At 40.9% G+C, this 25,022-nt stretch overlaps 1 protein-coding gene across 5 annotated transcripts in view; it reads left to right on the top strand.

Annotated features, from left to right (window-relative positions):
* The window catches only part of ANKRD12 (ankyrin repeat domain 12), a 145,820-nt gene that overhangs the window by 10,330 nt on the left and 110,468 nt on the right, over window positions 1-25,022 (top strand). For 4 of the 5 annotated variants that reach the window (XM_062201368.1, XM_062201369.1, XM_062201365.1 and 1 more), the window contains exon 2: window positions 23,782-23,919. In XM_062201368.1, the coding sequence (XP_062057352.1) occupies window positions 23,833-23,919 (87 nt within the window). In that variant the 5' untranslated portion in view covers window positions 23,782-23,832. Of the gene's footprint in view, window positions 1-23,442; window positions 23,527-23,781; window positions 23,920-25,022 lie in introns of those variants that run through there. The other variant, XM_062201366.1, reaches the window with a different exon arrangement.

The raw sequence follows: 25,022 nt of genomic DNA, 5'->3' as shown, positions 1-25,022 counted from the left end.
TTTCAAATAAATAAATAAATCTTCAAAAAAAAAATCTGTTTCTTTGCATTAACAAAAAAAGTTTTCTAGATCACAAGCTTATATTGCAAAACTAGTGATTATTAGAAAGTATTCTGAAATTTTTATGACCATTTATCTCAGTATATTTTATGTACCTATTAAAACTACACAAATCATAAGCAAAAGTCATTTCCTTTTATTTAAGGCTAAAGTATGTGCTTATTTATTTATTTATTTACAGTGAGAGAGACAGACAGAGAGAAAGGTCTTCTTTCTGTTGGTTCACCCCCCCAAGTGGCTGCTACTGCTGGAGCTGCGCCGATCCGAAGCCAGGAGCCAGGAGTTTCTTCCTGGTCTCCCATGCGGGTGCAGGAGCCCAAGCAATTGGGTCATCCTCCACTGCCTTCCTGGGCCACAGCAGAGAGCTGGAGTGGAAGAGGAGCAACCGGGACTAGAACGCGGTGCCCATATGGGATGCTGGCGCCGCAGGCGGAGGATTAACCAAGTGAGCCACAGCTCCGGCCCCTGTGCTTATCATTTTTAAAGAAAGCAGTGAAAGTGAGATAGGACATTATTTAGGATTAAACAGTGAGAAGTACTTCAAGTGGCACCAAGCTTAACCATGACTGTTATAATACATTGGAAAGATTGGCTACAAAACCTTATATTATAGGAGGGCAAGATATGGGGCAAAATTAAAATAATAGTTTTTTTTTAATTTTGAAATATTTCAGAAAATTTAAGAGGTACAAAAACATAACAATGAATTTAAGGATTAAATAGAACAAATTCAGTTGAAGCTCCCTGTATACTTCCCTTAGAACCATTTCCTCAGCCTGAGTCAATTCCTCTAACCCTCTTTACACAAACTTTCCCACCTGTGACTTCTGTTCTCTACACTTGTGTAAATGTTTTTCTTCCTTCAAAGTTTACCTTAAGTCTGACCTATTCAATGAAGCCTGACCATTTCCATCTTAACTCTTGCACACTGTGTATAGCAGTTAAGAGCAGTTTGACTATGGGATTTGAAAATAGGGTTGTATACAAGAGGTAGAAATGTACCCTGACATCTAGTGAAAGGAAAGTTTGACTACAGCATTGTACTAAATGCAAAACAGAATTGATAAAGTAGATATGACATAACCTAACTAATCATTGTAGGAAGATTAGTCTGATAGCAGCTGTGTGGAACAGTAGGTCTAAAAGGAATTAATGCATTTGATTCATTTTGATTGTTTCCCGCAGTTCCTCTGTTAGTAAGATTTTACTTGACCTTCAAGTAGTTTATCATTTTGCAAGAGAAAATTATGGCAAAATTCTTGATTATGCGTGTTTTCAGGATGTTGGAGCTTACTCTGGACCCCTCTTAGAATCTTTATGCTTTACCTTCTGTTGATAGTGAAGTCAATATAGTTATTATTAGATTTCTACTTTAGGTATTGGTAATTCTTTCAGTTCCCAGTTCCTGAAATGCTAGTAAAGCTGCTTTGCCATTTTCTCTGAGCTGTTGCAGCCCTCTACTGGTTTATGGAAGTTGCAGCAATTTAGAACCCTTTAGGCCTAGAAAGAGGTCAGTAAGCACAGCAACTTTTTAATTCTAGATCCTTAGAAATCATCTATGCCAATCCTTTCAATTGTAGATGATTATTTTACATACCCAGCTCAACAGTTCTAGAGGAGGGAATGTATGTGTATGTATGCATATACATACATATATATGCGATATCCAGAGCACTTGGATAATTGTAAATACTTCTGCATGTATTTATTTACAAATTCTAAATGTATTGTTAACATGTGGGTGTTTTGTTTTGTTTTGTTTTTGACAGGCAGAGTTAGGCAGTGAGAGAAAAGGTCTTCCTTTTCCATTGGTTCACCCCCCAAATGGCCGCTACAGCCTGTGCGCTATGGCCGGTGCGCTGCGCCAATCCTAAGCTTTCTCCTGGTCTCCCGTGTGGGTGCAGGGCCCAAGCACTTGGGCCATCCTCCACTGCCCTCCTGGGCCACAGCAGAGAGCTGTAGTGGAAGAGGAGCAGCCAGGACTAGAACCCGGGGTGCCGGTGCCGCAGGCGGAGGATTAGCCAAGTGAGCTGCGCGTCGGCAGCATGTGGTTTTTATAGTCAGATGTTTCACAATGTCAAAAACGTTTTAAAATTAATCTCTTATAAATATTATTTAATAAAGTAATGAGAATTTTATTTTAAAAAATTTGCAGTGTCATTTAGTTATTACTGTTAGAAAATAAATACTAATTTATTTCCAAAGCAGTTTTATTTATTTATTGCTGAAGCTAGAAGCTTAGGTGTCATTCTAGCCTCCTTGCTCTCATTATACTTTAAGTGGGTTCCTTGTCTGTCAGCTAATTCCTCCTCTTCTTAGTCTGTCTTCTAGGTTTCATCAAGGGCACCTTTCCAAACACCTCTCAAATTATGTCACTACCTTTTTAAAAACCTTAAATTAGTTTTGTCACAGTGAAGATCAAGCTTTACAGAGACAAGACGCTCCCTTCCTAGTTTTTTCAGCCTGATTTTCTACACCACTCTGCTTTATGTGGCCTGCTTTCTGTGTGCACTTGTCTGCTTGTTTATTCTCCCCTCCACTGGTGCCCCTTCCATTCCTACCTGCCTCATAATCGTCGTCATGATGCCATTTTAATTAAGCTGTACGTGAAACTCCTCATGCCTCCCCCTGTACAAATTCACCTGACTTGGGTGATCCCTTGTACTCCAGTTATCATACTTAGTAAATCTTAAATGATAGAATAATTGCATAAGCAGACTGAGGTATTACAGTACAGTAGCTGAAGGAAATATCCCATAATTTTTTTTAGCATCACAGATTTATTTTTGTTTTCAAGAGAATTAGTTACTCTGTGTCAATTGTTTATGGGCCATATTTTTCATGGTATATATATATATAAAGGAAGGAGGTTGGGGTGAAGAATGGTAGAATTTGGGTCTAGAGCTGTGGCACAGAGGGTTAAAGCCCCAGCCTTCAGTGCTGGCATCCCATAAGGGTGCCAGTTCGAGTCCTGGATGCTCCACTTCTGATCCAGATCTCTACTATGGCCTGGGAAAGCAGAAGATACCCAAATCCTTGGGCCCCTGCACCCGCATGGAAGTTCTGGAAGAAGTTCTGGCTTTGGATCATCAGCTTAGCTCTGGCTGTTGCAGTTATTTGGGGAGTGAACTGACTGATAGGAGACCTCTCTGTCTCTCTCTCTCTGGCTCTCGCTCTACCTCTCTCTGTAACTTTTTTTTTTTTTTTTGACAGAGTTAGAGAGACAGAAAGGTCTTCCTTTTTCCGTTGGTTCACCCCCCAAGAGGCTGCTACAGCTGGCGTGCTGCGCCGATCTGAAGCCAGGAGCTTCTTCCTGGTCTCCCGTGTGGGTGTAGGGCCCAAGGACCTGGGCCATCCTCCACTGCACTCCCAGGCCACAGCAGAGAGCTGGACTGGAAGAAGAGCAACTGGGACAGAATCTGACACCCCAACCGGGACAAGAACCCGGGGTGCTGGTGCCACAGGCAGAGGATTAGCCTAGTGAGCCGTGGCGCCAGCTATCTCTATAACTTTGTCTTTCATGTAAATAAAATAAATCTTTAAAAAAAAATGGTAGAATTTTAGAGGTGAAGTGGACCTCATTCTAAAATGAGGAAACCGAAACCCTGAGTTTACTAGAAATTTCAGATTACAACTGGAATCCAAGTTCTCTGGTGCTTTTTCCTATTTTGACAATTTCTTTCAGATATATTTTGCCCTGGATTTAACTAGGATTCATGGATATTGTTTGTTTCAATATTTCAGTCAATTGTACTAACATTTTTTTTTTTTAAAGATTTGTTTATTTTATTTAAAAGGCAGAGACAGATCTTCCATCTGCTGGTTTACTCCACAAATGGCCTCAACTGCTGGAGCTGGGCCACTCCAAAGTCAAGAGTCAGGATCTTCTTCTAAGTCTTCTAGGATCTTCTTCATGGGTAGAAGGGCCGAAGCACTTCAACTATCCTCTGCTGTTTTCCCAGGTGCATCAGCAAGAAATTGGATCTGAAATGGAGCAGCCGGGACTTGAACTGGCACCATATAAATAAATAACTACTTTTTTTGAAAATTTACGTATTTTAAAGTCAGAGTTACAGAGATAGAAAGAGAGAGAACTTCCATCTGCTGGTTCACTCCCCAAATAACTGCAACAGTCAGGGCTGGGCCACATTGAAGCCAGGAGCTTCCTCTGGTCTTTCACATGGGTGCAGTGGCCTGAGGACTTGGACCATCTTACGCTGCTTTCCCAGGCACATTAGGAGGGAGCCAGATCAGAAGCAGAGCAGCTGGGACTCGAACTGGCACCCATATGGGATGCTGGCATTGTAGATGCAGCTTAATCCGCTGTGCCATGGTGCCAACCCGAAAATAAATCTTAAAAAAAAAGACAAAATTATAGAAATAGTGCATGTTCATTCTAAAAGTTAAAGAAGTTTAGAGGAATAGGTATTTTGCCAGGCAGTTAACTTGCCCAAGTCTCAAATCAGAGTATACCTAGGTTCATTTCCAAGCATCAACTTCTAATTCCAGCTTCTGGCTCTAACTTCCTGCTTAGAAGCATTTGTGGTGGCTCAAGTAGTTGAGTTGCTGCCATCTACCTGGGAGACCTGCATTGAAATTCAGGCTTCTGGCTGTGGGGCCAACTACTGTGGGCACTTGGGGAGTGAACTAGCAGATGAAAAATCACTCACTCTCCCCCATACTCTGTCTCTCTTTGCCTCTTAACTAATTAAAACAGAACTTACAAGGTGGATCACAAGAATTCCATTAGGACTTTTAAGGACATTGTTGAGGTCTGTTGTAAAGGAATATGGGTGTTTTCACTTGAGTCTTCATCTTTTGCATGTTGTTGATTAAATTTTGTGATTGCTTTTTTTTTTTTTTTAATGAGACTGATTTGTTGGTCTAGGATGCAATCATTATATTCTTGTGGGAAAGTATTATGCCATAGTTGCCAGAAAACACTGTGGTGAAAATTAACCATTACTTAGATTTGGAAGATAAAGTACAAAAAGTGTGTGATATACAAAGAGTGTTCCTTTTTCATTGACTGAATTCTCACTTGAATGGCTTAAGTTGTTGGAGGTGGGGGCAGTTAATCTCAGAAGCATGAGCACTTATTTTGAGGCCTTTTCCATTATTTTTCAAAACTACTTTTGAAAGGGTGCGAGAATTAAGCTGTTTGTGTAAGTAGGAAATAAGTAAACCATTTTTACATTCTTAGAAAAATATTAGAATTTGGAGTGAAGTTGTTTTAAAAATATTACTATTCTAGAGTCAGAATTTTGGAAGGGGAGATCTCATTTAGTTTAATTTAACTTTTAAGAGCACATATTGAGAAATGATGACAGTCAACCAAAAAGTCTCTGATCTCTGAATAGGATCTTGGGCTTAATGTTTCCAGATCAAATCACAGAGAAAGTTATTGTCAGTGTTCTAACTGAATAACTTTTTTTTTTTTTTAATTTATTTGTTTTTATTTGAAAGAGTTACACAGAGAAGGAGAGGCAGAGAGAGAGAGAGAGAAAGGTCTTCCATCTGCTGGTTGACTCCCCAATTGGCCACGACGGCCGGAGCTGGGCCGATCCAAAGACAGGAGCCAGGATCTTCTTCCTGGTCTCCCATGCAGGTGCAGGGGCGAAGGACTTGGGCCATCTTCTACTGCTTTCCCAGGCCATAACAGAGAGCTGGATCCGACGTGGAGCAGCCAGGACTCGAACCGGTGCCCATATGGGATGCTGGCACTGCAGGCTGCAGCTTTACACGCCACAGAGCTGGCCTCACTGAATAACTCTTAAGGACCATTGAAATCTGTTATTATGATTTTGTTCTTTACTAGTTGCTTTATTTTCTTGAAATCAATTTTAAAGGAAGCATTGCTGCCCCTAATGCAATTTTAACTCAATGAAAGCTGAAATCAAAATAAAAGTTTAAAACTCCCATTCCATGCTGATGGTTATTGGTTTACTTTTATTTTGGTAGAATGTAAAATTGGTGGCATATTAAAGGGCAGCATTTGAGTGTTTTACCAGGGCCAATGCTAAGATATAATTTCTGTTACTTCTCATAGCCTTATAAATTGAACATTATGATTTCCTAATGTAGATGATGAAATTAAGTAATTTAGACTTTGGTCTTGGTTGTCTTTAACTTATTCTATTTTTAAAGATTTATTTTATTTATTTGAAAGACAGAGTTACAGAGAGAGAGAGAGAGAGAGAGAGGTCTTCCATCCACTGGTTCACTCCCCAGATGGCTTTCCCAGGCTTTCCCAGCTTTGTGCCTTTCCCACAGCTTTCCCAGGCTATAGCAGAGAGTTGGATCAGAAGTGGAGCGCTCATATGGAATGCCGGTGCTTTAGGCCAGGGTGTTAACCCGCTTTGCCACAGCACCGGCCCCTATCTTTAACTTAAATTAAGTGTTCTTGGAACTTCTGTACAAAATGACAGACTGAAGAGCCTGCTTTTTCAAATATGTGGAAATAAAAATCTTTTTAAAATTATACACAGTTGAGCTTGAAAGCAAGAAAGAGGATTCTGCAGGTGCCTGAAATGAAAAAGAACTCCAAGTCATAGGGAAAATAAATTCCCTTAGTTTGTGAACTTTATTGCAGTGGTGTAATCCACAGATCCAGAAATGACAGGGAACTGAGACTGGCTTCCTTGAGTAAAAACCCAGACCAGCAAGACTTTTAATTATTCATAAATAGGGCCTAAAAAATCCATTTACCAGCTTGGATTAATATTCTCTGACACATCTACTTGCTATCCTTTTATTTTTAACCTTCTTGGTGTTCTTTTTTTCTTTTATAAAGATGTATTTATTTGAAAGGCAGAGGGAGAGAGAGCTGCCATCTGCTGGATCACTCCCCAAATGGCCTCAATGGCTGGAGCTGGGCTGATCCGAAGCCAGGAGCCTCTTTCAGGTCTTGGGTGCAGGGGCCCAAGTGCTTCGGCCATCTTCCACTGCTTTCCCAGGCCTTAGCAGAGAGCTGGATTGGAAGAGGAGCAACCCTGGGTCTTGAACTGGTGCCCATGTGGGGTGCCAGCACTGCAGGCGGCATCTTCACCCGCTATGCCATAGGGCTGGCCCCCATGTGTTTTCTTTTTTAAAAACTATATTGCCTGCCGGCGCCTTGGCTCAATAGGCTAATCCTCCGCCTGTGGGGCTGGCATGCCGGGTTCTAGTCCTGGTTGGGGTGCTGGATTCTGTCCCACTTGCTCCTCTTCCAGTCCAGCTCTCTGCTGTGGCCCGGGAGTGCAGTGAAGGATGGCCCAAGTGCTTGGGCCCTGCACCCGCATGGGAGACCAGGAGGAAGCACCTGGCTCCTGGCTTCGGATGAGCGCAGTGCGCCGGCCATGGCAGCCATTTGGGGGGTGAACCAACAGAAGGAAGACCTTTCTCTCTCTCTCTTACTGTCTCTAACTCTCTGTCTGTCTCTGTCTCTCTCACTGTCTAACTCTGCTTGGCAAAACAAACAAACAAAAAAACTATATTACCAAATCATGTTACCTACCCTCAGAGACTCTTGATTACTGGGCTTCATTTACTGTCATACACATAAATTGGAAATCGATTACATTCTATATACGATAAAAAATATTTTTGCTGCCTCCTGTCATATAAATTGAATGCTCTTTTGTTTACACAGGCACACATTTGATTTTTTAATGTCTGTATTTCTATTCATTTTACTCAGTTTCTTACTATATATCTTCCTTCTAAACCAGGTAAGTACTTTAAGTGTTCTCACTTTTCTCTAGTCACTTGTCCCAAACTCTGCCCACTTTTGCAGTAGTCATGTTGATATTCCTAGAATTTTAGTTCCGGGTTGATAGTCCTTCTATCCATCCATCCATCCTTTTTGTTACTTTTTCTGTAAAATGTACTTTATTCCGTTATTCATTCCCTCATGCTCCCATGTGGTATATACCACAAAGTATCCTCATAGATAGGTTTCTGTTTTTGTTTGTTTGAGTGTCTAAAAAACAATTTTCAAATAGGATATTTGTATGTAAACTTTCCAAGGCCTCTTTGTGCCTGAAAATATCTTTAGTTAACCCTTACTTTTAATGATTACTTAGTTTGATTAAAGATTTTGGTTTTAAATTCTTTTTCTTCAACATTTTGAAAATATTGCTGCATTAAATTTTGTTTTGTTTTTGTTTTTTGCCTCTGGTGTTTATTTTAAGAATTTGTAATGTCAACCTGATTTGTTTTCTTATGTGTATGATCTGTAGTTCCTTTTGAGATTTTGAAATTTTCTATCTCTTTCAGTTTCGCCATAATCTGTCTGAAAGCAGTTCATTTTCCATCTTGTTTGGCCTTGGGATTTAATTCATTCAAGAAATATTTAATTTGTGCAAAACATATTACAGACACTTTGATCTGAGTGAGATCTTTCATCTTTCCTCAATTACAGGAAATTATTGGCCATTTTTCCAAATATTTTGTTTCCTTAATTTTTTCTCTCTATAACGCAGTCATGAGTATATTAACAGCACACATGTGTTCTGGGAACATATTGCTTGGCAATTTCATTGTTGTGGGAACATCACAGAATATATTTATGTAATCTAGATGGTGTAGCCTACTACACTCTAAAGCTATACTATAATACTGAAGCATCATTATGTGGCACACGACTATATTTGGTTTCTGTCACTTCTGACTTCTTTATATCTCTTAACTTTAATATTTTGCCTTTTCTCTTTCAATCCTTCTCTGATGCCTTCTGAGGCTGTCCTCTACTTTATCTAGCTCTCTGTTCATTCTTTTGTTTATTCATTCTATTATTTAATCCATGGAATTCTTTATTTCAACCTATATTTGTTCATGTCATCTATTTCTTTTTTCTTTTTTAAATTAATTATGTGGGAGGCAGAGTTACAGAGAGAAGGAGAGCCAGAGAGAAAGATCTTCCATCCACTGGTTCACTCTCCAACCAGCCACAACAACTGGAGCTGAGCCAATCTGAAACCAGGAGTCAGGAGCTTCTTCGGGTCTCCCATGTGGGTACAGGGACTCAAGCACTTGGGGTATCTTGCACTGCTTTCCCAGGCCATAAACAGAGAGCTGGATTGGAAGAGGAGCAGCCGGGACATGAACTGGTTCCCATATGGGATGCTGACGCTGCAGGCAGAGGCTTAACCTACTATGCCATAGTGCTGGCCCCATTAGTGCTTTTTATAACTGTTTAGTTCTGGTGTATGTTATTCATATTCTGTCTCTGAGATTTTTTAAAATTTTTTTAAATGTTTCATTTGTTTATTACATTAATTATGCTTCATATAGTACAGATGGTTTCACTTGAGTATAGATTTTATTCTAAGTTCAACAAGAAATCAATAAATTTAAGAAGAGCAGTAATATCACTTGATTTTAGTTCTAAAAGATCATTTTGGCTGCTGCTTGTTAACAAGATGGTTGTATAAGTTTGGTGCAGTGATTAAGTCACTTATTGGGATACCTGCATACCTATAGCTAGTTTGAGTCTCCTCTACTCTGCTTTCCATCTAGCTTCCTTCTTTGCATACTCTCCAAGGTAGCAGGCAGTGGTATGAGTACTTGGGTCCCTACCACACATGTGGGAGACGTGGAAGCCACTGGATTCTGCCTGGCCCGGTTCTGGCTGTTGGGGACATTCAGGAAGTGAACCAGAAATGGCTGGAAGATCTCTCTCCATTTGTTTCTCTCTCTGCCTTTCAGATAAGATGAAATTAAGGAGGGCAGCACTGTGCCACAGCGGGTAAAGTCACCACCTACAGTGCCGGCAGTCCATATGGGCACCAGTTCAAGTCCTGGCTCTTCCACTCCGATTCAGCGCTCTGCCATGGCCTGGGAAAGCAGTAGAAGTTGGCCCAAGTCCTTGGGCCCCTGTACCCATGTGGGAAGACCTGGAGGAAGCTCCTGGTTTCGGATTGGCGCAGCTCTAGCTGATGCAGCCAATTGGGGATTGAACCAGCAGATGGAAGACCTCTCTCTCTCTCTCTCTGCCTCTTCTCCTCTCTCCATGTAACTCTGACTTTCAAATAAAATCTTTTTTTAAAAAAAAGAAATTAAGAAAAGGAGATAGGGCAAAAGTGGAAATAGGGAGATTATTTGGGAAATTGTTAAAATAGTTAAGAGTCGATTTTCTTTTTTATGGTGACAGTTGGGTGGGAAGACATGAATTTAATTTGGGATATATTTTAGAGATAGAACCAGCATTTCTGAATTTTTGGTAAGTGATGGATGGTGATACCATTTATTGAAGTGGAGAAAATGGATAGTTGGATGTGGAGGAAAATGAAGAATTCTCTGTAGTCTTTTTTTAAGATAAGAACTTTTTTTTTTATATTTATTTTAGTTTTGGGGTAAGTCAGAGTTACAGAGAGAGGATCTTCCGTTCACTGGTTCAGTCACCAGATGTCTGCAACAGCCAGAGCTGGGGCAGTTCTAAGCCAGGGGCTTCTTCTGGGCCTCCCACATCAGTGGCTAGGCCCCCATGTCAGTGGCTGGGCCACTAAATGCTTGGGCCTTCTACTACTTTTCCCATGCCATTAGCAGGGAGCTGGATCTAAAGTCGAGCAGCAGGACTTAAACTGGCACCCATTTGGGGTGCTAGCATTGCAGTCGACTGCTTTAGCTGTTATTCCACAACACTGTCAATGTTTTTTGACTTGAAATGCCTAGTAGACATCCATGTGAAATGTTCAGTAGGCAGTTAGGTGTACAAATGTGAGAGCTTCTTCTGGATCTCCTACATGGGTGGCACAGGCCCAAGCACCTAGGCCATTTTCCACTGCTTTCCAACGCTCATTAATAGGGAGCTAGATCGGAAGTGGAGCACCCGGATCTTGAACTGGTGCCTATATGGGATGCTGGCACTGCACAAAGCGGGTTAACCTGCGCCACAGTGCCAACCCTAAAAATCCTGCCTTTTTTTTTTTTAAGATTTATTTATTTGAAAGGCAGAGTTACAGAGAGGCAGAGGCAGAAAGAGGTCTTCCATCCGTTGGTTCACTCCCCAATTGGCCACAACGGCTGGAGCTGCACCTATCCAAAGCTAGAATCCAGGAACTTCTTCCAGTTTCCCCATGCATGTGCAGGGGCCCAAGGACTTAGGCCATATTCCGCTGCTTTCCCAGGCCATAACAGAGAGCTGGATCAGAAGTGAGCAGCCATCTTGAACTGATGCTCATATGGGATGCTGGCACTGCAGATGGCGGCTTTACCCGCTATGCCACAGCGCGGGCCCCGAAGAGGCTTTTTTTCTTCATTTGAATAATTTTAAACATTAAAATGCACCGTAATTTGTTTAATTAGATTCTTCTAAATGGATATTCAACACCCACACTCCCTCCTTCTCTTGTTTTGGACATGCTAATAACACTTTCTTGAATGTCTTTGTATATTATTGTCTATACATAATTGTATGAGCAGTTCACTTGCAGGACAAAAGGCTGTGCATTTTATATTTTGATGGCTTCTGCCAAAGTACTCTCCAAAGAGGATGTTCCAGTTTCATCCCTGTAGGCAACATATGAGAATGGTGGTTTTCCTGAACCTTGTTGATCCATCCTTAATCTTTGCCAGACTTTTGAATAAGTCTTTATTTTTTAAGTAAGTCATTATTTTATAGTTTTAGAATTATGAATGAATTTTAATACCTCTGTTCATTCAGTATTTCTCATTCTTTGAACTGACTCTTCATGTCTTGTGATTCTTTTTTGGTAGTAAGTTGTTTATTCATTGATATTTTTCATATACAGAAAACATTCTTCTGATTTTTGCTTTTATTTGCATTATAGTTTCTCTTTCTCTCTCTCTCTCTTTTTTTATAAGATTTATTTTTGCCTATGCCGCAGCTCACTAGGTTAATGCTCCGCCTGCGGCGCCGGTACCCCAGGTTCTAGTCCCAGTCAGGGCGCCGGATTCTGTCCTGGTTGCTCCTCTTCCACTACAGCTCTCTGCTGTGGCCTGGGAAGGCAGTGGAGGATGGCCCAAGTGCTTGGGCCTTGCACCCGCATGGGAGACCAGGTGGAAGCACCTGGCTCCTGGCTTTGGATCGGCACAGCACCGGCCGTAGCGGCCATTTGGGGGGTGAACCAATGGAAGGAAGACCTTTCTCTTTGTCTCTCTCTCTCAGTCTAACTCTGCCTAGCAAAAAAAAAAAAAAAATTTATTTGAAAGGCAGAGTGACAAGGAGATCATAACATCCACTAATTGACTACTCACATGCCTGCAATGGCTGGAGCTGCGCCAGGCTGAAGCCAGGAGCCGTAACTCCATCTGGGTCTCCCACATGGTGGCAGGGTCCCTCGTATTTGGACCATCTTCCTCTGTTTACCCAGGTGCATTAGCAGAAATAGATTGACAGTGGATCGGCCAGAACCCGACCTGGCACTCTGATTTGGGATACTGGCGTTGTGGGCATCAGCCTAACCTACTGTGCTATAACACTGACTTCTGCATTTTAAATTTTTATGGAGGACTTATAAAAATGACTTTTTTCTTTCATATCATATTTTGAAAAGGTTTTTGCCCAATCTAGGGGATTTTTTCCATAGTAATTTTGTGGTTTAATTTCTTTATTACTTTGACACAGATATTAAAATTTTTACCTTGTTGGAACTAGTTCTAAAGTTCTTTTGTAAAAGTTGGCAAGGTGATTTTGAAAAATAAAAATGATGGGCCGGCGCCGTGGCTTAACAGGCTAATCTTCCGCCTTGCGGCGCCGGCACACCGGGTTCTAGTCCCGGTTGGGGCGCCAGATTCTATCCCGGTTGCCCCTCTTCCAGGCCAGCTCTCTGCTATGGCCCGGGAAGGCAGTGGAGGATGGCCTAAGTCCTTGGGCCCTGCATGGGAGGGCATGGGAGACCAGGAGAAGCACCTGGCTCCTGGCTTCGGATCAGCACGATGAGCCGGCCGCAGCGGCCATTGGAGGGTGAACCAACGGCAAAGGAAGACCTTTCTGTCTGTCTCTCTCTCTCACTATCCACTCTGCCTGTCCAAAAAAAAAAAAAAAAAAAAAAAAAAATGAAGAGGGACTAAAATAGTAATAGAAAGTTATACTAAAAACAGTTATAGAATTGATACAAAAAGACAAAGTGGTAGGACAGATGAGGAATCCCAGAAAAAGATTCTGTTATGTAGAGGAAAAAGATTGTGACTTACAAAAAAAGAAACTGGCATTATAAATAATTAGAGAAGAGTTAAATATCCAAAGAAATGAAAGGATTAAGATTAAATGCATTTCCTGATATTAGGGTAGAGAAGGTATAAACCCAAAAGTGAGGGAAGTATTGATAAAGAAAATTACAGGCATCATGGACCCTCGATGTGGCACAGAGGGTAAGCTGCTGCTTGGGACACCCACATCTCAAATTGGAATGCTGTTTTGAGTCTTAAGTGCTCTACTTTCAATCCTGCTTTTTGCTCATGCATCCTGTGAGGCAGCAGATGATATGCTTAGGTTCCTGATGAGTTCAGGCTGCTGGCTTCAGCCTGACCTCGCCCTGCCTGTTGCCAGCATGTGGAGGTGAACCAGCGAATAGAAGGCCCTCCTGTCTGTCCTTTTTTCTTCCTTCCTCTGTTGCTCTGCCTTTCAAGTAGATGAAATATTTTATTAAATTATAGGCATCAAAGATATATTTGTGCTGTACTTCCATGTTCATTGTAGAATTATTCATAATAGCCAAAAGGTAGAAGCTACTTAAGTGTCCATTGATTGATGAGTGGTTCAGTAAAATTGTGTGTGTGTGTGTGTGTATGTACGTATATGGAATATTACTCAGCCTGAAAAAGGAAGGAAAGGAACAGGAAATTCCATGTTGTGCCATGTGCCAGAACATTGTAGTTATCATGTCAGGTGAAATAAGCCAGTCATAAAGGGACAAATATTTATGATTCCACTTATATGAGGTGCCTTGTGTAGTCAAATTCATAGTGATAGTAGAATGGGGGAGTACCCAGGTCTGGCAAGAGTAGGAATTCAGGAGTTATTGTTTAATAGGTTTCAGTTAGGAAACCAAGTTCTGGAGGTCAATAGTGGTGATGGTTACACAACAGTGTGGATAAAGGTAATGCCATACTTATATAGGGTTGAAGTGATACATTTTAAGTTATTTATTTTTAATCACAACTTGTGAAAAATGAAACAAAATGACAGCATAAATTTTCTTTCACAAACCAGTGGGAAGATTATGATTACCAGATAGAAAAAAAGGCCAAATATATTTATAAAATTCTAAAGATGAAAAAGTGGCTAAAGTGAGATTGAAAAGGTTTTTGATGGTGAGAGTTCAAAGAACATAAGCAACCAAAAGAATGTGGAATGGGGGCCGGCGCCATGGCTCAACAGGCTAATCCTCTGCCTTGCGGCGCCGGCACACCGGGTTCTAGTCCCAGTTGGGGCGCCAGATTCTATCCCAGTTGCCCCTCTTCCAGGCCAGCTCCGCACCTGCATTGGAGACCAGGAGAAGCACCTGGCTCCTGGCTTCGGATCAGCGCGATTCGCCACTGTGGCCGGCCATTGGAGGGTGAACCAATGGCAAAATGGAAGGTCTTTCTCTCTGTCTCTCTCTCTTGCTATCCACTCTGCCTGTCCAAAAAAAAAAAAAAAGAATGTGGAATGGGGTATAAACATGAAGTTGGAGGAAGAACAGAATTGGGGCAGGATTTGAAGTAGGGATATAAAAGCTGTGACAACAAATCAGTATGAGGTACTGGGAGGTATGTGGGTGCTTGCTCTGAAAAGGATGGAGTTATTGTTTAAGGATTTCTAAATAGCTGGTGCAGCGGCTCAATAGGCTAATCCTCTGCCTTGCGGCGCCAGCACACCGGGTTCTAGTCCCAGTCGGGGCTCCGGATTCTGTCCCGGTTGCCCCTCTTCCAGGCCAGCTCTCTGTTGGGGCCCGGGAGTGCAGTGGAGGATGACCCAAGTGCTTGAGACCTGAACCCCATGGGAGACCAGGAGAAGCACCTGGCTCCTGCCTTTGGATCAGCGTGGTGCGCCAGCTGCGGTGGCCATTGGAGGGTGAACCAACGGCAAAAGGAAGACCTTTCTCTCTCTCTCTCTCTCTCTCTCTCTCTCTCTCACTGTCCACTCTACCTGTCCAAAAAAAAAAAAAAAATGGTTTCTGAACAAAACTTCCTTGGGAACATTTTTATTTATGAACTTTTTATTATTTGTGTATTTAATTTTGAAAGAGAAGGGGAGAGAGGGAGGTTTTCCATCACACCTAGTGTGATGTAATCATTCACACTAAGGATACAAAACTAAGAGCTGTCAAGTACTGGAGCAGACTATTACTATTTCTTTTCACGATTCAAACTCTGAACCAGTTGATGTTTGCTGGTGTGACGCTTAACATCCCTGTTCAACTCCAGCTAACTCCCCAGATGGCCATAATGCCCAGCACTGGGCCAGGCCAAAACCCGGAGCTTCTTCTGTGTGAGTGATGGCTTCACAGACACTTGGGTGATCTGCTGCTGCTTTTTTCAGACCATTAGCAGGGAACTGGATCAGAAGTGGAGCAGCCAGGACAGGAACCAGCCCTCATATGGGATACCAGCATTGCAGAGGATAGCTTAACCAACTTTGCCATGATGCTGGCCCCCTGATTATGAACTTTCACTTTAGAATAGCTTGAAATTTACTGAAAAATGGCTCAGATAGTAAAGAGTTCCTATATGTTTCACACCATTTTTTCCATTATTAATGTTTTACATTAATAGTGTCCATTTGTCAGAAATGATAAACCAATATTAATATGTTAACTGAAGTCCCATACTTTACTTAGATTTCCCTAGTTCCTACCTAATGTCCTGTTTCTGTTCCCAGATCCCGTCCAGAATGTCACATTACATTTAGTCATCGCGTTTTCTTTGGGCTTCTTTCGGCTATGCTGGTTTCTCAGACTTGCTTTTTTGTTTATGATGACCTTTGACGTTTTAAGGAGTAGTTTCCTACCTCAGTCCTAGGATCAGTCATTTCTCCAAGTAGCACTGGTTACTTTCGTTAGAGCAACGTATTTATTAGTAACCATGATCTGCTTGTTAGATAATGCTTCTTGATACTGGAGTTTTGCTGTTTGTGGGCACTCTCAGCAAACATACGCAGGAAATATGTGTGTACATGCACACACTCAAATGATTGTGTATATAACCATCTGTATTAAACACAAGTTCATATTTGTATCTCCAGTTCTAATGCATTCCACATTCTAGCCTTCTGCCTTGCCTGTTTGCAAACTCTAATTCCAGCGATGAGAAATCTGACTCCCACTCCTCACTGTCTGTTTACTCAGCTGTTCATTTCCATTATGTGTACAGTGATTTCACAATGGTTAAACCATAACGTCTGGGAAGTTTTTAATTGAGGTAACAATGTATAATGTATATATACTTATATTGTATAATGTATAATCCACTGTTTAATCATTTTAAAATATACAAGTCAGTGGTTTTTAGTATGTTCAAATTGGTGTGCAGCTGTCACCACTATATTAATTCCAAAATATTTTCACCATTTAAAGGAAGCCCTTGTACTCATTAACCCATTATGTGTCATGCTATATATCAGACACCTGTACAGACTTCATTTGAGCAATAAATTTACCACTTATGAGAACTTTGAAATAAATATAATGTAGTTGAAATGTTGAGACTTAATGGGTTAAGCTGTTAGTTTGTTTCCCACTTCCCACCACCTTGGCAGCTACTAAGAGAGGTTTCTTATCACCACCCCCATCACTACCTACTAGATACTCAGTAGTTTTAAAAATCAAATTAGGAATATATCTTTTAAAAAGTGTTCTATTTGCTTATGGTAATTGGGCAAGTTTAAATTATCAAGTGGCATGAGCCTTAAAAAACAGCTTTTAAATTTTGGGACTAGATTGAAATGTCCTAGAAGCAATAATGTGAACTGAGGAATACCTCATCAAAGCTGGAAACTGCCATGGAGCAGGCAGTTGGTGTAGTATTTAAGAAGCTGCTTGGGATGCCCACGTCCAATATTGACAGTGCCTGGGTTTAAGTTCTAGCTTTGTTTCTAGTTTCAGCTTCCTGAGAAGGATCAAGTATTTAATAACTTTAGGTGGGTTTCTGCCACCCAGGTGAGAGACGCAGATTGAGTTGTGGGCTCTGGCTTCGACATGGCTCATCCCAATCCCCAATGTTGTGGGCATTTGGGAAGTGAGCCAGCGGATGGGGAGTGTGTACACGTGCATGTGATATCCACACACACACACACACCCAACCTTTCAAATAAATATAAGTGGATGAAGAAAAAATGCCAGCACATCAGATTTCTATCCATTGGTTCACTCCCTGAATGGCTGCAATGGCTGGGGCTGGGCTGGGCTAGGCCAGGCCAGGCCAAAGTCTGGAGCCTGGAATTCCACCCAGGTCTTTCATGCCAATTTTAGGGCCCAGCAGGGATCTGGATCAGAAGTGGAGCAGCCTGGACTCAAACCCGTGCGCATATGGAATGCCAGATCGCAGGCAGTGGCTTAACCCAGTGCACCACAATGTGGGCTCCTTGCACTAGGGCTTTTTTTTTTAATGTGTCTTTATAAGGGTCCTTCAAAAATTCATGGGAAAAGGAATTAAATGATAATGTGGTCCGCAAACTTTTTGAAGTGGTCTCCTATACTTATATGCTGTCTTGGTACCTTAGAATAGCAACAGAATATTTTATCTTTATTATAAACAAAATCATTCAGAGATGACAATAATATTTAAAAATTAACTTTAGTATCCCTTTGAACAACTACAAATAGTATCATTAAAGAAAAAACACCAAGAGGATAGGATACCAAGAAGATATGCTTTACTGTTACAAATTTAGTATTGTAGAAAAACTAACAGCATTCATTTATAGAATGTTAACTCTGGAAGTGAGTTGCTGTTAGATAAAAACATAGACTTTTTAGTCTGTTAGGAGCAAAAGTGTATTTTAAGGGCAGAAATATCTTTGAAAAGGCAGAATAAATTCTTTAAAACTGACTGTATCCTTTAGCTCTTGGATGACAAAGTCTGTCAAAGAGATTGCAGCTAGTTGCCTTAAATAAGAAAGTTACCCTTAGCAGGAAGGTATTGATGCTCTGTTCAGCCCTCAGGGCAGAGAGGTTGAAGTTAAAGCAGTGTAATAAGCCACCAAGACTGTTATACAAAGGATGGAAGAAAATAACTTAGTAGTCAGGAAGATATCACCAAGCACTTTGATTTCTAAAGCAGCTGTACCACTTTGCACATCTCCCCCGGCCCACCACTGTTAGAGTTCCAGTTTCTTTATATCTTTGTTGGGTGTGTATAAGTGACATCTCATTGTTAATTTTCTGGTAACTAAGGAGATTTAGCATCTTTTTTGTGCATATTTGCCGTTCATTGTATATTATTTGGTGAACTATAGTAAAATCTTTTACTCATAAAATTGGGTTTATGTTACTGATTTATGAGTTATTTATATATTCTAGATAGAAGTCTTATATATTCTTTTTTTAAAAGTTTTTAATAATTATTTATTTATTTATTTATTTGACAGATAGATAGAGAGACAGAGAGAAAGGTCTTCCTTCCGTTAGTTCACCCCCCAAATGGCCGCTACGGACGGAACTGTGCCGATCCAAAGGCAGGAGCCAGATGCTTCTTCCTGGTCTCCCATGCTGGTGCAGGCGCTCAAGCACTTGGGCCATCCTCCACTGCCTTCCCAGGCCACAGCAGAGAGCTGGAGTGGAAGAGGAGCAACCGGGACAGAATCCGGCGCCCTGACCGGGACTAGAGCCCGGAGTGCCGGCGCCGCAGGCGGAGGATTAGCCAAGTGAGCCACGGCGCTGGCCCCTAAAAGATTTACTTTTATTTATTTGAAAGCATTACAGAGAGAGGTGGGCGGGGGGGGGATCTTCCATCCACTGGTTCACTCCCCAAATGGCCACAACTGGCGGACCTGAACTGATCCAAAGTGAAGAGCCAGGAGCTTCTTCTGGGTCTCTTATGCAGGTGCAGGGGCCCAAAGACTTGGGCCATCTTCTACTGCTTTCCTAGGCCATAGCAGAGAGCAGGATTTGGAAGAGGAGCAGCCAGGACTCAAACCGGTGCCCACATGGGGTGCCAGTGCTTCAGGATGGGGCTTTAACCTGCTGTGCTAAGCCCCAGTCCCTTATAAATTCTTGATACTTTATAAAGATAAGATTTTTCAAGTATTTTCCCTGAGATAACTTACTTTTCATATTCTTTTTTTTTAAAGGATTTATTTATTTATTTGAAACAGAATTAGGGAGAGACAGAAATGTTACATCTGCTGGTTCACTCCCCAAATGGCTGCAACCTGGAGTTCCCACGTGCACTTGAGCCATCTTCCAGAGCCTTCCCAGGCCTTAGCGGAGAGCTGGATCAGAAGAGGAGTCCCCGAGACACAAACTGCTGCCATCTAAGAAGTCGGCGCCACAAGTGGAATCTTAATCCACTACGCCACTGCACTGGCCACTTACTTTTCATATTCTAACAGGATAACTTAAGGAGCAAAAGTTAATACTTGTGAAGTCCAGCTTATTCATTTTTTCCTTTTTCAGTTTCTATTTTTCATAGTTTATATAAGAAACCTGTGTCTAATCCAAAGCCACTAAAATCTGTTTTCTGCTAGAGGTTGTATAGTTTTAGCTCATACATTTAGATATGTGATACATTTTGAGGTACTTCTTTGTGGCGTTAGGTAAGAGTCAGTCTTTTTTTTTTTTTTGCATATGGATATACAGTTGTTCACCATTTGTTAAAAGGAATATATCCTCTTCCCAGTGAATTACATTGGCAGTTTTTTTGAATATCAGCTGGACACAGATAGGTACATTTGTATGTCTTTAATCTGTCTTGCTTACTGTTTTTTATAAAGTATAGAAGTCAGGTAATGTGAATCTACCAGTTTATTTTTCCCCCAAATTCTTTGGACTTTTCTAGGGCATTAGCATTTCCATATATATTCTAGGAACAGTTGGTCAGTTTCCACCAAAAAAAAAAAAAAAAACCTGGGATTTTTGACTAGGATTACATTTGAATTTATAGAGCAATTTGGGGAAAATTTGACATTTTAACAATATTGAGTACTCTCATCCATGTACCAGGTGTACTTGTAACTGTCCATTTATTTATGTCTTCTTTTGTTTCTTTTATTACTGCTTTATATTTGTGACTATAGTCCTAAAAAATATTAAAAATATTTATCCCCCTGGCCAGTGCTGTGGCATAGTAGGTTAAGCTTCCACCTGTGCTGCCAGCGTTCCATATGGTTACCAGTTTGTATTCCAGCTGCTCCTCTTCCCATCCAGCTCTCTGCTTATAGCCTGAGAAGGCAGTAGAAGATGGTCCAAGTGCTTGGGCCACTGCATACAAGTCAGAGACCCAGAAGAAGCTCCTGACTTCAGATTGGCCCAGTTCTGGCTGTTGTGGCCATTTGGGGAGTGAACCAGCGGGTGGAAGACTTCTCTCTGTCTCTTCCTCTCTCTGTGGTTCTGCCTCTCAAATGAATAAATAAATCATATATATACATATATATACACACACACACACACACACTTTTTTCTACCCTAAGAATGGATTGAAGGGGCTGGTGCCATAGCTTAGTAGGTTAAGCCTCTGCCTCCTGGCGCTGACATCCCATATGGATGCCGGTTCAAGTCCCAGCTAGGAAAGCAGAAGATGGCTCAAGTGTTTGGGCCCCTGCACCTGCTTGGGAGACCCAGAAGAAGCTCCTAGCTCCTGGCTTTGAATCGGCCCAGTTCAGTCCATTGCAGGCATTTGGGAAGTGAACCAATAGATGGAAGACCTCTCTCCATATCTCTCCCTCTCTCTGTAACTCTGCCTGTCAAATAAATCTTGAGAGGGGACCAAAAAAAAAAAAAAAAAAAAAGGATTGGAAGCAGGGCAGCTGGGACTCAGACAAACACTCCGATATGGGATGCTGGAGCACCACAATGCCCGCTCCCTGCTTTCTTTTGATTAATGTTTGCCTGGCATATCTTTCCCATTCTTTTATATTAACTTCCCTTTATTGTTGTATTTAAAGTGAATTTCTTTTTGGTCACATTTTTCCCTCCTGAAAATTTCTGTCTTTTGTTTGGTGTGTTTAAACCATTTGTATTTCATATAATTATTGATACATTTGGATTAGTCATTTTATTATTTATTGCTTCTATTTTCATTCCTCGGTTTTCCATTAATTGCCGCCTTTTGGGTTATGTTTTTATAAATGCAGCTTCTGAAAAATACTGTAAGCTTTTCCCAACATATGGTCTATTTAGTATATTATTGCTGTACAATTTTTCTCAAAAAAATGTGATATTCCGTTAGTTTTAATTTGCTTCATCTGCAAGACAGATACTTTATCTTTGTAGTCTCGGGCTGTTTTTGAATTCATGCAACTCAGTTTGCTTTTTTGGGTCAGAGTTTTTGTGTTTTTCCGTGACTTGTAACTCTGTAAGCTTTATATAAAGCCAGCTTTACGGTCAGTGCTGTGTTATAATATGGTTAGAGTTCTTACAGTTGAATGGCCCCAAAGTAAACTTTGCCTCTTGTGTGAAATGTCAGAAAAGTTCTTTAATTTCTTTTAAGTTTCTCTCCTGTAAAATGAAAGATTTTGGGGGTGGATGTTGTAGGTTAAGCCACTACTTGTTTTGCCCTGCATCCAGTATTGGAGTTCCTATTTCAAGTTCTCAGCTACTGTGCGCTTCTGATCCAGCTTCTTGTTAATGCACCTGGAAGGCAGCAGATGATGACCCAAGTACTTGGGTTCCTGCCGCTGTCTAAGGAGATCTGTGTGAAGTTCCTGGCTTCTGCAGGCCTAACCCCAGCTGTTTTAGGCATTTAGGGAATGAACCAGTGGATAAAAAAATCTTCCCCCACCCCCATCTCTGTTTCTCCTTCTGTCACTCTGCCTTTCAAATAAATAAATAAATAAATATTTTTTAATGAAAGATTTGAATCTAGGCAGTTTTTAAATGTTCTCATACTTTTTTTTTTTTTTTTTTTTTGAAAGACAGAACCAGGTCTTTCTTCCATATACTGGTTTGCTCCCCAGATGTCTGCAACAGCCTGGGCTGGATTAGACTGAAGCCCCAGGACCCAGGAACTCAATTTGGGTCTTTTAAGCAGGTTGCAGGGACTCTACCACTCAAGCCATCACCTGCTGCCTCACAGAGTACACATTAGCAGGAAGCTGGATCAGAAGATGGGCCAAGACACAAATCGAGGGACTTGGATAGGTTGCAAGTGTCCCAAGCAAAGTGTTAACCACTGAACCAAATGCCTGCCCCTGTTGTGGTATATTCTGATTTGACTATATCCAGATCAATTTACTATGGTTTTGACAATTTAGAAATTAGCTCAGTTCTTTTAAGATTTTTTTGGTTTTGTTTCCATTAAAACCAAACAAATTTTAAAGCACCAATAGAAAAATTTGAAGAGCATAGCAGATTTTATTACTAAGCTGGTAAAGGTATCTGAATTTTAATAATTTATATATAGATATTATAGGAATATAATATAACTTGTTATGTAACTTGTTAATCATTCTGTATGTTTTGTGACCCAAGTAATGCTTCACTTGGCTAGGAGCGTCAGTCTAGCCCACTAATGTGTAGTAGAGCATTCTGTGATGAAAGAAATGTATATCTGTTGTATAATACAGTAGCTATTTTATTTTTTGTTAAAGATTTATTTATGAGAAGGAGAGACAGAAGATACTTTCCATCTCCTACTTCATTTCCCCCAGAATGTCTTTTACAGCCAAGGCTGCGCCCAGCTAAAGCCAGGAGCCAGAAACTCTGTCTGGGTCTCCCACATGGATGACTGGGGCCCAAGCACCTGAGCATTTATCCATTGCCTCCAAAGCACATCAGCAGGAAGCTGAATTGGAAGAGCAACGTAGCTGGTACTCGAACTGGCACTCCACTGGGATGTGGTCATCCCAAACAGTGGCTTAACCTGCTGTGTCATAATGCCTGTCAGTGCAGTCGTTACCACATATGGTTAATAGTTTATTAGCAGCACAGAGCTAGCCTCATAACTGCTTCTTTTATGTGTAGAACCCTCTTCCCCCTATTTTTTATCTCAATTATAAGCTTGTTGTAAGCATAAGCTTCTGGGAGAGTCCTTGACCTTTGTAGTCAGCTTTCAAAGTAGGAGAGAAAAGGCTGAATAAATTGGAAAGAAAATGTTGCATGAAGTGATAATTATAGCACAATATAAGTATTCTGTCAACACATAGGTTGATAAAGTGCCTGGAGATGTTCAGTGAAGGATTTTAAATTCCTCTACAGAGTTTAAGTCGGATGGGTTTGATAAAGGGAATTAGATACCAATCTACAACACTTCAATTTCTTGGTTGGGTCTGCAGAAATGCTTCCAGACTAACACAACAGCTACCAGGAAAAGTATTGGGAACTCCCTACCTGTGAATCCATGCTTAACAAGAAACCCTTTGCTACTGCTTCACTTCATTGTTCCCAGGTACAAAGAAGACTCCAAGTATTACTAGTCTAGAGAAGGTGGCAAGTAATAGAAAAGTAATTTTCTTTTCCTCATTTTAGTGATAGGCTGAGTAGACTTGAGCAAGAGAACTTGGATTATAAGCTTAAGTTATTAAGTGGTTAGTGATTTTATAGGGAGGGACATAGAGAAGACAGAATTGTACTAATTGTGGTACATAAACTTTTAGTAGATTCTACTGTGTATAAGTAAACCTTATTTATCCATTCTTTACAGATCCAGGATGAGAAGACTGATAAAAGAAGAAGCTAGCTGAACAGCTATAAAATGCCCAAATCTGGGTTCACAAAACCAGTTCAGAGTGAAAATTCTGACAGTGACAGCAATATGGTAGAGAAGCCATATGGAAGAAAGGTACATAAATTTTGACTCTCTTGGAACTGCAAAAAAGGCTCCCAATTTAGTATGTTAGTAATTACTTATAAAAAACAGGATGGATATAAAATAAACCTAACTTGTATGTAAGCCCGTTAGAAGTAATTTTATTTCTTAGGGACATGATTGTTTTTCGTTTTTAAAAATTATTTATTTTTATGTTATTTGGAAGGCAGAGAAGAACAACCAGGGTTGGGCCAAACTGAAACCAGGAGCCCTGAACTCCATGCACTCCCTCATGGGTGTCAGGGACCCAAGTATTTGAATCATCACCTGCTGCCTCCAAGGAGGCACATTAACAGGAAGCTAGAAGCTGGATTAGAAGTAGAGGAGCTGGGACTCTAACTAGACACTCTTAATATGGGTGTATACAGCCCAAGCAGTGACTCAACCACTGTGCCAAGCAAGAGCCCCCAATTATTCTTTATTTCTTAAGATTAACACAGTTACTTAAGGGAAAAAAAAAAAAATCCAAGACCTCACAAAGATTTGGTAATGCTTTCCCTACCTCTTGACCCTTGATGGCAAAACTGGCAAAGATACTAACACCCATTTCCCAAGTCTGTGACCTTGGATAAATTTATATAACTTCTGTAACTTCTGTGTGTGTGTGTATGTGTGTCTGTTTCATCAAGAACAGTAGTGCCTTGAAGAATTATTGTGGCAGTGAAAATAGTGTATTATTGGTAACACAATACTCGGCACATAGTGCTCAATAAATGCTAACAGTTTTTGTTATTAAACATTGTGAATGTCTTTTTACATCTATCCATCTTTCTTTATTCCTTTTTTTAAAAAAAATAAAAGATTTATTTATTTATTTCAGAGGCAGAGAGAGAGAGAGAGAGGTCTTCCATTCGCTGATTCATTCTCCATATGGCTGCAGTGGTTGGAGCTGCACCAATCCAAAGCCAGGAGCTTCTTCCGAGTCTCCCATGTGGGTGCAGGGGCCCAAGGACATGAGCTATCTTCTTTTGCTTTCCCAGGCCATAGCAGAGAGCTAGATTGGAAGAGGAGAAGCTGGGACTCAAATGGGTGCCTGTATGGGATGCCAGAACTGCAGACGGTGGCTTTACCCACCA

This window comes from Lepus europaeus, chromosome 9 (assembly GCF_033115175.1).
Source record: "Lepus europaeus isolate LE1 chromosome 9, mLepTim1.pri, whole genome shotgun sequence".
Lineage (NCBI taxonomy): Eukaryota > Metazoa > Chordata > Mammalia > Lagomorpha > Leporidae > Lepus > Lepus europaeus.
Note: the sequence above shows the minus strand (reverse complement) of the source record. Positions and strands in the feature narration are given on the sequence as shown.